This window comes from Oncorhynchus keta, chromosome 30 (genome assembly GCF_023373465.1).
Source record: "Oncorhynchus keta strain PuntledgeMale-10-30-2019 chromosome 30, Oket_V2, whole genome shotgun sequence".
Classification (NCBI taxonomy): domain Eukaryota; kingdom Metazoa; phylum Chordata; class Actinopteri; order Salmoniformes; family Salmonidae; genus Oncorhynchus; species Oncorhynchus keta.
Window position 1 is genome coordinate 59,401,986 of NC_068450.1, and position 16,024 is coordinate 59,418,009.

The window sequence follows — 16,024 nt, forward strand, 5'->3', positions numbered from 1 at the left end:
GTGTCTCCGCATTCTCAATGGACGAAACCTTATAACACGTAAAGCGAAAAACGGAGAGAAACGTCGACACGTTTGCAGTGTGACGTATTGATTCAACATCGATCAGCCCACGCGGTGGCGGTAATGCAATATAATATTGGATTGCCACCCGCCGTTAAACCCCAACGAAGAAGATCAGCCCGCGAGGTTTCCTTCATTGACACCTAAACGAGGCCAGATATACCTAACCTGTTACACTTGCTTTGGCAACGTAAACATGTTTCCAATGCCAATAAAGCCCTTTGAATTGAGTCGATCCCTTTGAGGAGATGGGGAAATGGGAGTGGCGCGAGGTCAGAAACCCAACATTGGGTGACGTAGCATGACAACGTGAACGTGATTAGTCAAAAGTCTGCTGGGTGGGGCGTCACACGTTCCCTCACGCATTGACCAATGTCTTTCCTTTCTCTTCCTTTCTCAAATATAATTTTCAATTAAATTCTAATGGGTTTATTGGCATGGGAAACATATGTTCACATTGCCTAAGCAAAATTAACAGTAAAAAATTATTCACAAAAGTTTAAAAGGAATATAGACATTTCAAATAATATGTTATGTCTATGTACAGTGTTGTAACGATGTGCAAATAGTTACATTACAAAAGGGAAAATGAATCAACATTATCTCTGACAATGCTTTCGGAAGGTTTCGGCGCCTAAAACGGTTCATTCATCGGAGCTTCATTATCTGTTCACAATTAACATTAGGGACATCTGCTGGTCAACGATAAATAGCAGCGTGTGATCATCAGATTGACATTTTCGATCTCCACTGTTTTATCAAAACTCTGTTGCGCAGTGGTAATTTCTGGGCTTTAGTCGCCTAGAAACACTTGGAATACCAGGTTCGCATTTTACATCATGCTTCCCTTTTTTCTTAAAGTTTACTATACTGAACAAAAATATATATACAACATGCAACAATTTCAAACATGTTACTGAGTTACAGTTCATATAAGAAAATCAGTCAATTGAAATAAATGAACTGGTCCTTCTGTAGCTCAGTTGGTAGAGCATGGCACTTGTAACGCCAGGGTAGTGGGTTCGATTCCCGGGACCACCCATACGTAGAATGTATGCACACATGACTGTAAGAAGCGTCTGCTAAATGGCATATATTATTATTATTATATTATTATTAACTGTGCCCTAATCTATGGATTTCACGACTGGGTATACAGATATGCATCTGTTGGTCACAGATACCTTTTAAAAAAAGGCAGGGGTGGGGGATCAGAAACCAGTATGGTGTGACCTCATGCAGCGTGACACATTTACTTTGCATAGATTTGATCAGGCTGTTGATTGTGGCCTGTGGAATGTTGTCCCACTCCTCTTCAATTTCTGTGCGAAGTTGCTGGATATAGGCGGAAACTTGAACATGCTGTTGTACACGTAGATCCAGAGCATCCCAAACATGCACAATGGGTGACATGTCTGCTGAGTGTGCAGGCCATGGAAGAACTGGGACATTTTCAGCTTCCAGGAATTGTGTACAGATAGATACTTGGGACAAGGGGCTGTGCGTTATCATGCTGAAACATGAGGTGATGGTGATGAATGGCATGACAATGGGACTCATCAGGATATATCTGTGCATTCAAATTGCCATTGATAAAATTAAATTGTGTTTGTTGTCCATAGATTATGCCTGCTCATACCATAACCCCACCGCCACCATGGGGCACTCTGTTCACAACATTGACATCAGCAAACCGCTCACCCACGGGTGTGAGGCCTGTTGGAGGTTCTGCCAAATTCTCTAAAACAACATTGGAGGCAGCTTATGGTAGAAAAATTAATATTAAATTATCTGGCTACAGCTCTGGTGGACATTCATGCAGTCAGCATGCCAATTACACATTCCCTAAAAACGTGAGACATCTGTGGCATTGTGTTGTGTGACAAAACTGCACATTTTAGAGTGGCCTTTTATTGCCCCCACCCACAAGGTGCACCTATGTAACGATCATGCTGTTTAATCAGTTTATTGATATGTCAGGTGGATGGATTACCTTGGCAAAGGAGAAATGCTCACTAACAGGGATGTAAACAAATTTGTGCACAAAATGAGAGAAACCCTTTTTTTTCATATGGAACATTTCTTGGATCTTTTATTAAACCTAATTATATTGAGCCTGAGAAATCTCCCCCCTCAACCCCAAAGTTGTGCCCCTTTTATAGCCACGGTTAAGGGTAGCCTAGGTCCCTTCTAGTAATTATAATTCAAAGGTCTCTGCAATATCTGTACATACCTTTTACATTGTTGAAAAGCAACAATGAGTCAACATCAAAAGCACCCAACCACAGCACTCTTTGCAAGCGCAGTGAAACTGTTTGCCTGATTGCATGGCCGCCTTCCAGATGGTCTTTGGGACCAATACATTTGAGCCTGAGTGAATTTAAAATCTTCAAAACATGAAAAATACAGCCAGATGCTGTAAAAGACCAGAAAGTACTGTAAATACATCCTCTGTATTTAAAATATTCATACTAGCTAATACAATGCCTTGTATTTAAATCTTCTCAGTATTTTATCTTAACCTCAGATGAGATAGAGGTTAACATCCACGCACTGTTTAAATAAAAAAAAATAAACACAAAGGAAGCTTGTTTAAAACTTTAAATGGCTAAATTAGCCAGTACAGCTGCATCAGTATCTGAGATGTCGACCGAATATGACCTGTCTCCTAGCCAAGGCCCAGGAAGCTCGGATTCAAAATCACATTAGGGATGGATTGACATGTATATAATTGGTACCTGGAGGAAAATGGGAAGGGCTTTTTCAATTTCAGCCAAGGGGAAGATTTAGTATATATTTATTTTTTAAATATAGTCCAGGGGATGGTCATGTAATTTGTAATGGATGACATTTTCCTATTTCTCAGTGTTTTGGAATGAGTTGCTTATTAGGCTATGTATTGATGGTGTAGATAAAACAAGGCTACATTACACACTGAAATTAATATTCCAACCCTGAGCCCCAGCCTGCTCAGCTCTTGCTGATCGACAACTTTTTTGTGTGCTGCCTAGACAATTGCTGTGTTGTGTAGGCCTACGGTGGCAGTTCAGGTGGAGAGTCAGGTTTATTTTCGGGAAGAGGCCTCTATGTTCTGTTCAGTTTGAGAAGGAGAGAGAGCGAAGATCAGGAGTACCGGAGGTTGATAGCATGATATGACAATTTATTTTATTAAAAACTTTGTTTCTTGCTCATCTTGTATTTCAGAGTTATTGACCTCACAATAAGACAGATTTTAGTAACTTGCATGGATGGTGGTGCTGAAATTTGAAGCAGCAGCCGCCGCACAATCAATTGGAAATGGACAGCTCATGGTGCTGAAAGTAGGCAAATTCAAGTGGGCATAATTAATTTAAGCCACGAAAGAAGAGTAGCCAGCAGTCAAAGTTGACATTTTTCTGCGTAGATATGTCTACTCTGTCCGGGGTGGGAAGGTAGTCTTCATTTTTTAAAGTATCATCCTCAGATTCCTAATGACGTCTCAGATTGAATTATTTGCATACAGGGATAGTTTAATTGCAAACAACACATACTGATTTGGCATTGGAAAAATATGATACGATGAATACATATGTCTATCTTTCTGTCCATTCTTACCTTGTAATTTGTGTAGTATTAAAAAAGGGATTCTGCTAATATGTAAAAGGAAGTACAATTGCATGAAATTCGGCCCAGCAAATACGACGATAGATTAATTCCACCCCTACTCTTGTGAGTTTGCAGACTAACGTGGACAACCTTCAGTATCCCTGCGTTGCTATATAATGCTTACAGGATGAAGAACAGTTTCTAAAACTGCATATCTAACTAAGGCTCTGGTCTGTCCAGGAAGTGAGGGTAAACGGTAGACATGTTCTCTGCTATCCACTTCGTTTTTAATTATTATTTGGGGTATAGGGTAGGGTCAGGGAGGCTTTAGGTGAAATATATTTTTCCGAAGGGAGAGCCAGCCATTTTCCATGTAATTCTTATTATAAATAACGTTCACTCCCTTAGACAGCTCTGAAAACGTTATCAAAATACATTTGTTACTGACAAAATATGGATTTGCTCAGCGAAACTCTTAATTTATTCCCGTTACGGCCATAACTATGAGTTTACACAAATATTGGCGTCTTATCCTTTATTGCAGAGCTTTGACTGAGGGAAAATCACCTTTCCAGTCACTCTATTACGTGTATTGAAGTGGGATGGTGTCCCCAATACAATTCTGAATTCAAATACATCCACAGTGCGATTTCAACAGACTTGTACTTGTTTTTGTCAAGATGACCTACTAATTGTATTTTGTTCAATTTATACAACATTCCAAGATTGTTTTGTGGGTATCACGGAGTCGGCTGATACCCCATTTCATGGGTACACAATTCATAGGTCAGGCTGTACAGTGCGATATGCATGTACAATACACACTAGACTGACTGGGAAGGTGATTTCCCACAGTCATGAGTCCTGTAATAAGAGGTAGGATGCTAATATTTGTGCAAACTATACATAGTTGTGTTCAGTGGGTGTCACTGAGTTGGCTGATACCCCATTTCATGGGTGCACATTACATACCTTCGGGTATTTTTTTGGTCATTCTTTTACAGATTTGGCAACAGAATGATGCACTTTAAGTCACTTCATAAATTGTAAAAAAAAATATATTTTTTTAAAGTTGGGTTTTTGGTAACAGAATGCCAAGACATTAGGCAATATTTCTTAAACTTACGGAAGGGAAATAGTTTCTGCAAGTCTAAATGTTGATATTAGTTGTCAGGGGTCTTAACTTCAACATTATTGTTTCGATGTACAGTTCCAGTCAAAAAGGTTTGGACACACCTACTCATTCAAGGTTTTTTTCTTTTTTACTATTTTCTACATTGTAGAATAATAGTGAAGACATAAGCAAAAAAGTGTTAACCAAAATACATTTTATATTTTAGATTCTTCAAAGTAGCCACCCTTTGCCTTGATGACAGCTTTACACACTCTTGGCATTCTCTTAACCAACTTCATGAGGTAGTAATCTGGAATGCATTTCAATTAACAGGTGTGCCTTGTTTCAGGTTATTTTGTGGAATTTATTTCCTTCTTAATGCATTTGAGTAAATCAGGTGTGTTGTGACAAGGTATGGGGGTATACAGAAGATAGCCCTATTTGTTAAAAGACCACATCCTTATTATGGCCAGAACAGCTCAAATAAGCAAAGAGAAACGATAGTCCATCATTACTTTAAAAACATGATGGTCAGTATATCTGGAAAATGTCAAGAACTTTGAAATTTTCTTCAGGGGCAGTCACAAAAACCATCAAGCGCTATGATGAAACTGGCTCTCATGAGGACCGCCACAGGAACGGAAGACCCAGAGTTACCTCTGCTGCAGAGGATACGTTCATTACAGCCTCAGAAATTGCAGCCCAAATAAATGCTTCAGAGTTCAAGTAACAGACACATTTCAACAACTTTTCAGAGGAGACTGCATGAATCAGACCTTCATGGTCAAATTGCTGCAAAGAAACCACTACTAAAGGACACCAATAAGAAGACACTTGCTTTGGCCCAAGAAACACAAACAATGGACATTAGATCGGTGGAATCTGTACTTTGGTCCGATGAGTCCAAATTGGAAATGTTTGGTTCCAACTGTCGTGTCTTTGTGAGACGCAGAATAGGTGAACGGAGGATCTCTGCATGTGTGGTTCCAACCGTAAAGCATGGAGGAGGTGTGATGGTAATTTGCTAATGACACGGTCTGTGATTTATTTAGAATTCAAGGCACACTTAACCAGCATGGCTACAACAGCATTCTGCAGCGATACCCCATCCCATCTGTTTTTTTTCCTTGTGGGACTATCTTTTGTTTTTCAACAGGACAATGACCCCAGGCTGTGTAAGGGCTATTTGACCAAGAATGATGGAGGGCTGCATCAGATGACTTGGCCTCCACAATCACCCAACCTCAACCAATTGAGATGGTTTGGGATGAGTTGGACCGCAGAGTGAAGGAAAAGCAGCCAACAAGTGCTCAGCATATGAGGGAACTCCCTCAAGACTGTTGAAAAAGCATTCCACATGAAGCTGGTTGAGAGAATACCAAGATTGTGCAAAGCTGTCATCAAGGCAATGGGTGGCTATTTTGAAGAATCTAAAATTTAGATTTGTTTTACACTATTTTGGTTACCACATGATTCTATATGTGTTATTTCATAGTTTGTCTTCACTATTATTCTACAATGTAGAAAATAGTAAAAATAAAGAAAAACCCTTGAATGAGTAAGTGTGTCCAAACTTTCAACTGGTACTGTATTTAAGACCCCTTTTTCTTCTGTTTGATCAGAAATCAAAGCCGTGGCTTATTCCAAATTTTAGGATGGAAAAATGGTCAAAAAAATGTATATAGCCCCCCCCCAAAAAAACAGCTTTCATTGGCACCAAATTTGACGTGCTCCCATGATTTTCACTTGCTAGTGATCATGGGACTTTTTAGATGGAAATGTCCACTACTACTACTGTCAATTAACCTTCTTTAGCCTAGATCACTAGCCAATGCAATCAATATGCTATATCATGGTGATCTCTAGACCTAATTTCAAATCATCATTATCATGTTGATATTGCTACGTATTTCAAATTATTAGACTTAGTTAGACTACCTCTGTAAAGATGTGAAGACCCTAAGTTATTTGTTTAGCTATTTATCGAATGCTATCTATTCTAATTTGGACTTTAACCGTATTGAAAAGTAGACTATATCTATTACAAAATGATGTTTTAGAGAACACAGATGATACTAAGCCTACTGGTAATTATGCCATTTTAAATGTATTTCCAGGCGGAGGAGATGGACACCTCAGAAGACCTACAAGATGACAACCTGATTGAGGGGGAACACTTCCACAGTTCTAATAGTGAGCAGCAAGATGGACATTTGGCATTTAGGAGGAATGTAATATTAGAACTAACTAAATATAACCAAAGACAATAAGAAGCAGGAGAGACTGCTGATGATTTTATCACTGCACTTCATTGTTTGTCAGAACATTGTGGTTATGGAGCTCTGCTCAGTGAGATGATAAGAGACAGACTAGTCATGGGCTTACGTGACAGAATACAAATGGAACCAGAGCTAACACTGGATAAAGCTGTCACACACATTCGTCAAATGAAACTTGTGAAAAAGCAACAGGGCCTGCAAGAGCATTCCTTCAAAGTTTCCAGCAACACTGCAAATATAAACAGTGTCCTGTCACATAGCAAACAGCAATGCCCAGCCAATTCCCAGTGCCTATCAGAAGAAGAATCAAAACTCAGAAAGACCACAACAACCCCAAACAACGCAGGAGAATGGAGAGGAGCCTCTAGATACTGATGACTTCATTGAGGATTTCAGACCTGGAGGAGAGAAGCCTCAATACTGCGCCTACTGCGGTAGGAGCTTTCAAAAAGTGAGGGACCTTACAAGACATACTGGAGAGAAGCCTCATAACTGCTCTGATTTCAACAGAAGTTTTGCTAGATTAGAACATCTCAAGTCACACCAAAAATTACACATGAAAGACAAACATCATTTTCACTCCCCTAATTCGTGGAAAGCTTTGTCATATTGGAGAAGCTTGAAAAACACCAGCTGGAGAATACCTTCAAAGCTACCAGCAATACAGCAAATGTAGACAGTGTGCCTGAACTTGGGAAAAATCAGCAAGACAACTGCCCCAAACAACTCAGGAGAACAGAGAGAAGCCTCATCATGATACTTCCGATGACGCTATTGTGAGTTCTAATGGAGGTGAGAGGCGTCATCCCTGCTCCGACTGTGGGAAGAACTTTACACGAGTATCATCTTAAAAGACACCAACAAACACATACGGGAGTGAAGCCTGATCGCTGCTCTGATTGTGGCAAAAGTTATTCTCAGTCGTATGATCTGAAAATACACCACCAGCGAAAGCATATGAAAGGGAAATACTTCCACTGCAATCATTGTGAAGAATGTTTCTCCAAACCAGAGGATCTGAACACACACATGCATGTACATGCTGGAGAAAAGCCATACCTTTGCCCAGACTGTGGGAAGACATTCCAGTTGTTAAATGCATTTGAAATGCACCAACAAAAACATACTTTGGGGCTTTGAGTACTCTTATTGTGGTATAGGTTTTTCTAAAGTGGATAAACGTAAACTACACCAGCGAACACATACGGGAGAGAAACATTTTCGCTGCCCTGACTGTGGGAAAAGTTTTACCAGCTCGGATCTTCTGAAAAGTCACCAGAGGACACATAAGAAAGGGGGTCATTGTCTTTACTGTGATAAAAGCTTTTCTGAACCGGGAGAACTAAAAATACACATGGAAGTACATAGTCAAGAAAGGCCTCACCTTTGCCCCAACTGTGGGAAGATATTCAAACTGTTATGGTCGTTGAAAAAGCACCAGCGAAAACACACAGACAAGATCTCACCAAGGGAAAAGCGTCACCACTGTTCCGACTGCAATAAGAGTTTTACTCACGGATATCATCTTAAAAGACACCAGGAAACACACAGGATAAAAGCCTTACCACTGCTCTAATTGTCACAAAAGCTTTGCAGGAGAGGCTTAAACAACATAAACTAACACACAAGGAAAATAAACGTTACAGCTGTGCAAGGTGTGATAAGATTTCCTGACATGGCCAAACTAAGATCACACCTTCCAGTACATTCTGTAGAACTGGCCCTCCACTGTTCTGACTGTGGAAAGTGTTTCTTAAAACAGGCAACGTTTGAAAGACATAAAAAAATACACACTGGAAGTGGAAAAATACCATTCCTCTGCACTGACTGCGTGGAGGGTTTTACAAATTTGCGACAGTTGGGAGAGCACCAGTGAATACACACTGTAGAGAAACCGTACTACTGCATTGATTGCGGGAAGTTTTGCTCTTGAAAAAACATTTAAGTGTCACAAGCAAGCACACAAGTTCAAACTCTCTGCAGAAAGAGCAGCCTCTCCCTGCTCGGAATGTGGAGATACTTTTTCTCGTTCATGTGGTGACTCATGTGAGAAGGGTGCATAATAAAGAGACCTTTCCAGTGCTCCTGCTGTGGAAAAAGATTTTTCCAGAAGAACTCTCACAATACATATGAGAATGCAACTGGAGAGAAACCGTACCACTGATCAGAATGTGGACAATGCTTCTCCCAAATGAACGACAGAAAACACCACCAGAAGAGGCAACACTCTGGAGAAGAGACTTGATCTCTGTACTACAGTATGGAAGGCAGTCAGAGACACTCAATAAGAAATGACTACAACAAAATACAATATTGTAATATTGTCTTTATTCCAGGTTTATTTTGGTAAAATCCTTGAAATATCTTGTTTCAACAGTAAAGTTTATTTCACAAATGACTGCAGTTTTTTGTTGTTGTCATCATCACCCTCCTAGTTTCTGTAGCTCAGTTGGTAGAGCATGGCGCTTGTAACGCCAGGGTAGTGGGTTTGATTCCCGGGACCACCCATACGTAGAATGTATGCACACATGACTGTAAGTCGCTTTGGATAAAAGCGTCTGCTAAATGGCATATTATTATTATTATTATTATTATCATCATCACCCTCCTAGTTTCTACCCTGCATAAATGGTATTTGTTAATCCTTCCCTGCACCGAAAGAATCCCATAAGGCCATCCAACCTAATAGTTAAGGCTATTTCAAAGACCAAAAAGTGTAGTTAATATATGGACATGTCTATTAGAATAAAACTCTCACTGGACAATTAATATTAGGGATGTGATCATCACAGTGAAGAAATCATTTACATGCCAAGATTATGGAATCTTTTGGGAAATCCACACAACAAAACCCAATGTCTTGCAGTATTCAGACTCATACACATTTGACTCAAGTTATTTGATAACCAAGTTATTGAGATTGTAGCATCATAGCATGTAATCCTCATTTCTTACTTCTGAAAGTGCGATCAGAAGATTTGCATTAGCTACTGACACAGTTGTGCTTTTTGAAGTGTCTTGAATCAGAAAAGCCTTTTCCACATCTCTTGCAGGAGTATGGCCTGACTCCTGTGTGCACTTGCATGTGGGTTTTGACATGATTGGCTTGTCTGAATCGTGTCCCACAGACATCACAGCTAAAAGGCTTCTCTCCCGTGTGGACTCGCTCATGTCTTTTGAGATTACCGATAAATCCAAAAGTCTTCCCACAATCACTGCACTTGTGTGGTTTCTCACCTGTATGGATCAGCTCATGTATCTTAAGAGATTGTTTTGTAATAAATCTCTTTCCACAACAACCACAAGCATTGGGCTTCTCTCCAGTGTGTAATTTCTGGTGATAGTCAAAAGTAACTTTATGGAGAAAAGTCTTTCCGCATGTGGAACAAGTGTATATGTTTTCTCCTGTGTGAATTCTTCCATGTGTTTTCAGAGAACCGATGGAGCTGAAGCCCTTCAAACATATCTCACAGCTGAAGGGTTTTGGTTGATCGGTTTGTTTTTGTTGGTTGGCCTTGTTCTTTCTGGTTCTTGAGTGCCCCTCTCCATCAGCCACATGTGATAGCTTGTGAATTCTCAGTTGATAATTGTAAAGGTAAGTCTTTCCACAAACGTCACACATAAATGGTTTTAATGCCCCATGAACTAGCATGTGAGCTTTTAAGTTGGTGGACTGAATGAATGTCTTTCCACACGCCTCACATGTGTGCGGCCTCTTCTTTGTGTGAATTCGATGGTGTCTCGTAAGGTTCTCCTTAAAGCTGAAAGTAGCTTGACATATTTCACATCTAAATGGCTTCTCCCCTGTATGAACTACCTGGTGCTCCTGCAATTCGACGGGACGCCAGAAGGTCTTGTCACACTGGGAGCATGGGTGTGGGCGTTCTGTACGTTCTGTATGTACAGATCTAATATGCGTTTTCAGGTTTTGAGATATACTGAAATTCTTTCCACACGTAGTACAGCTGTATGGTTTCTCACCTGTGTGAACTCGCTGGTGTACTTCAAGCATGTACTTTGATGCGAAACCTCGTCCACAAGTGAGGCAGGTGAACGGTTTCACCTCTGCATGAACAAACTCATGCGATTTCAGATTTGTCTTACTACGGAACTTCTTTCCGCAAACTTTGCAACTGAAAGGTTTCTCTTTTGAGTGAGTTTGCATGTGTTGAGTCAGCATACAGTTCAGGCGGAAGGTTTTCGCACACATGTCACACTGAAAGGGCCCTTTCGGTTTATTGTGAACTGCTATATGGCGTTTCAACAGACAGTTTGCGTGGAAGGTCTTCTCACATATGTCACACTTGAAGGGTTTCCTCGGCTTGGAAATGCTCTGCTGTATTCCGTGGCTGTTTTCTGTGGATTCTGTGCCATTAGCAGTACGGCTGCTTGTTTCTCTTGCATGACTGCCTCTCCCGCTGCCTGTTTCCTCTGGAACAACAGCTCTCATAGGTTCACCCTTGGATTCAGTGTCTCTAAATGAGGGCTTTGTATTCAGTCCATGTGAGTCTCCCACAGAGAGAAGAAGAGAAGAAGTCTCTGTCGGTTTACTGTAAGCCTCTGCAGCACCTACAGATGAGAGGAATATACAGGCATTATGCTACTGGTTTGACAGCCATCTTTCAATACAACACAAAATTGTACCAGCAACAACTATACGGCTGTGTCCCAAATGGCACCCCTATATAGTGAATAGGGTGAAGGGGTCGACTTACAGGGCTGCCCACTGGTTCCGGGAGGTTTTGGAAACCCTCCGGGCCAGTCAATCATCCAATGGGCGGCAGATTAGCCTAGTGGTTAGAGCGTTGGACTAGTAACCGAAAGGTTGCAAGTTCAAATCCCCGAGCTGACAAGGTACAAATCTGTCGTTCTATATATATATATATGAAAAAGAGTCAAATTCCTGAAGCTCTAAGTTCATCATGTAGATTATTTAGCACACTGTGCCACACACTGCCTACTTTGAGCGGAATATCACCGGGCAGCGAGAGCGTGCAGCTTTCAAAAAACTGGTTGTGGAGCAGCTCACAGGAAAGAAGTAAAAAATACATTTCAAGTTATGATATCTAGCCTACCAGTGAATGTGAAGGCAGGAATCGGTGGATATGCATACCTGGTATTTAAAATGTTTGGTCTGAAGTCTTGATTGAATGGTCCGAAGTGGACAGATAAATAAAAATGTATTGAATTTAATTTAAAAAAACATGTGTTTAATTGCTCTAGTTTCTCATAATTCATGAATAGAAAAGATTGCATCAGTGATTTGTATTTCCTGGAACTTTCTGAAGAAGTAATGCCTGTATGTTCTTTTGCCAGTTAGCATGCCGAAACTGTCCTTTAAAGGCTTTCCCAAAAAACCTTCCCAATTAAATGTGGACTACAAAGTAGGCCTACCTGACAGAATGATATCATGACGATTTGTATCAGTCACGTGGGCATTTGTTTAGCAAACTTTGCAATCACATGCACACCACAGGAGGCTGGTGAGCAGAACGGAGTGAATGAAATGGCATCAAACACATGAATTTGAGATCATTCCACTCCAGCCATTACCACAAGCCCGTCCTCCCCAATTAAGGTGCCACCAACCTCCTGTGATGCACACTATACATGATACAGTAGGCTACAGAAACACCGCTTGCCAAACACAAAGGTCTCTTGCCAAGTTGCACAATTGAATTAAAGGGAAACTACACCCTTCCACTATAAAATATCAAATAAAAAATAAATCCCAGATCTCAAAAGTGGTCTATTGTTGTGGTTTAAGCATAGTTGTGTACTTGGAACATCCAGTTTTGTTTCTTTGGGATATTACCTTCAATGACTGACGTTTTAGTTCCTGATTTCACCTCACTCCTCTCCTTCACAGGGTCGGTGCTAGAGCCTGTATTTCTCGCAGTAGTCTGGAATGGAGGAAAGTCATTATTTTAATATAAAACAGACATTTGTCAGATTTGCTAAAATCATACACAGAAGATGATCATAAGTTACAAGAACATACCTCTTCCCGTACGATGACAGTTTTTACTTGACTGACATCTCCCATGCTGAGCAATGCTGAGACCACGGTGTTTGTCTTCACATTGTTAACAGGCATCATTGGGAGATCTTAAATAATAAGCAGATAAAACTTTACATTTCCTTTGAACGACATTGTGCATCACATCCCTTTACAAACTGGTGGAAGACAAACTATCAGTACAAGCAAACCATACAAACAAGCTTTCCTTTGCTATATTCAATAGACAGTGATGAGTTACTGGGCCCACACTCACCAACTGGCTTAATTTTAAAGATCGTTCCATTGTGCAGAATATGGGTTGGTCTTTTCAGTTCTTCTCGCCCCTCACCCTTCTCAACCATCGCCTTCAGATCTTTATCCATCTGCTCCACCTTGATCTTCAGTTTCTCATTTTCATTTTGTAAAGCCGCAGAGACCTCTAGGAATAGTCTACAGATTTTACGAACAGCCTCCTTTGTCAAAAGGTGCATAATGGCGCCAACCTGTTTCTAGAGAGAGATTGAAGTATATTAGAACGAAGCCAACAAAGTTACACTCAATTTGTATTTTTTTTTGTACTTTGCTACTTTCCTTAGCTAGTTATACTTCACTGGCCCATATACTAGACTTTAAATACAACAAACATGTGTGAAACAGACAGGTGCACGTGCAAAGCGAGAACATAACATGTAAAACATTTTTGATTTTGGGAGGGGTTAGCAACTAACAACTGGATTTAATACTTTATTGTGCACTGTTCGTCACTACAAACCCTGGTTCGATCCTGGGGTGTATCACAACCGACCATGATTGGGAGTACCGCACAATTGGCCCAACGTCGTCCAGGTTAGGGTTTGACCGGGGTAGGCCATCATTGTAAATAAGAATTTGTTCTTAACTTAATGGCCTAGTTAAATAAAGGTTAATTAAAAAATGTGTTATTTCATAGTTTTGATTTATTCACTATTATCCTAAAATGTAGAAAATAGTACAAATAAAGAAAAACCCTGGAATGAGTAGGCGTGTCCAAACTTTTGACTGGTACTGTATGTTCGTTACAACTAGGGGAGAATTTCTTCTAAACGTAATGTTATGGCTTGGTTGGTGGCTGACCCATTGGTCTGACCAGGTAATGCCAAGGGGTGTATTCATTAGTCGTAGACCGTAGAAACAAACGGTTTGTAATGGAAATGGTTTACCACCAACAGTCTTGCAACGAAAACAACCGTTTCGATTGATCAAATTTGGGTAGGTCCCTCCCCGTTTGGTTATATTTGCTTCGGTTTGGCTCCTAGAGTAAACGGTTTCCGACATGCTGCCGCTATGTCTTGGCCAATAAGAGCATTTGAAGTGAATCAGGGAAAAACAATAACCCTACGTTAAAATTTCAAATTTGTCAACAATGCCACGATGTGTGGATAGGGATACAGCCAGCACCAATTCAAGGGATGTGGGAAGACATTTCATACATAGTATCTAAATGATTTGTGTAGAAAATGTACTTTTTGGTTCATTTTGACAGCTTGTGGTACTGTGCAACCGCAGCAACGCATGTACGCAAATGTCTGCTTATACTAGCTGGTTTACAAAACGATAACCCATTGTTGTTGATGTTATTAAGCATGGATGAAGTGGTGATACATGTATCCAATTTAACTGCTGTTCTTATGGATTTTCTAATTGTCCTTTCACAACTTTGAACAAATATTGTGCATTGACAATGAATGTAGTTTACATTAGCAGCCACCTAGTACTACAGGACATATACAAAAAGGCCACCACTGAACCCATAGATTTTAACAGTCTGAGTGAACCCACTCCTAGGTTTATTGTACTAAGATACATTTATTAATCTTGACTATTGCAATTTCTTTGTACTGGCTTAATGGGGGAGTAACTTTACATCAGATTTAACTTAAACTGGTTAGCAATATTGAAAACATTATGGGATCATGCATTAACTACTCCAGCTTTACATTATAGTCATCAACGCTGTTTCTTTGTCCTGTAGAGAGGCGAGGTACATGTTTTCATTTCAACAGCCACATGTTTTGGAAGATAAATACGCATTTTTTCTCTCCCGTACAGACACTGTAATACATACTTCAAAAAAAAAACAATACATAGTATTGTATGAACTGAAGAGAAGCCAATAATTCCTCAATAAAAATATAAAAACATGAGGTTTTTTTTTTTTGTTTAAAAAAATATGTATAGGTCTTATGTTGCACTCCCCAATAAATCAATATTTAAATGAATGTATATGTCCTTGAAACATTACATTGAAATACTGTATCATAATGGCGGACGGTGACTTCAGAACAGCACCCACTATAATATATTATTGGGCGGGACTAACCTGAATTTGTCCAATAGTCGCAAAACGTTTTCCGTTTGGAGTAATTGTATGATGATAGTCAATATTTTGCCACGGTCTTGGTCTAATGACCAACAAGATCCAAACTAACGCTTGCTTATTAAACAATGACAATCTTTGTACAACGTTGCTCACCTTTTTCCCCAGGTTACTTGGTATTGGCGCCGCGATTGATTCGTTGTCCAAAAACAGTTGGCTAATTTCTGCTACTGCCGTCTCAACGATAAAAGTCATAATCGATGTTGTTTCTTCCTCGAAAATATTGCGACTGTTAAGGCTAGACATGTTGTCCCTGTTAAGTAACTTCATGCAGTAACTTTATGCAGATATTTGGCTTCGTAACCTAGCTAACGTTAGCTACTAGCTATAATCGTACACAATCGTCGCGCGACCTTTTTTTTTTCTTCGTTAAGCCTTAACAAATAACCGTCTTCTGTGTGGATTCAACGGATAAACACGATACCATTTGTCCTGTGTAAAGTTGTTTAATAAGCTTTAGCGTTTTGTAAGATAATGCTACCTGACGTGACCACGATAACAACGCGTGTGTCGTGAACAACGTTATTTGCGTGAGCAACACTAGTGGAATCGGCGGTTCGCCATCAAAA

General features: G+C 40.0%; 1 protein-coding gene across 2 annotated transcripts; it reads right to left on the reverse strand.

Moving 5' to 3' along the window:
• Positions 1-9,332: 9,332 nt before the first annotated feature.
• On the reverse strand, positions 9,333-16,003 carry LOC118363855 (oocyte zinc finger protein XlCOF6-like). Of its 2 annotated transcripts, none has more exons than XM_035745126.2 (5): positions 15,552-16,003; positions 13,314-13,542; positions 13,040-13,146; positions 12,854-12,941; positions 9,333-11,607 (listed from the first exon to the last, which is right to left on the reverse strand). In XM_035745126.2, the coding sequence occupies exons 1-5, from the start codon at positions 15,723-15,725 to the stop codon at positions 10,022-10,024; spliced, it is 2,184 nt and encodes a 727-aa protein (XP_035601019.1). In that variant the 5' UTR covers positions 15,726-16,003; the 3' UTR covers positions 9,333-10,021. The 2 variants fall into 2 exon arrangements, with proteins under 2 accessions (XP_035601019.1, XP_035601018.1); XM_035745125.2 differs by having other exon boundaries at positions 13,314-13,548.
• Between the last annotated feature and the right edge of the window lie 21 nt (positions 16,004-16,024).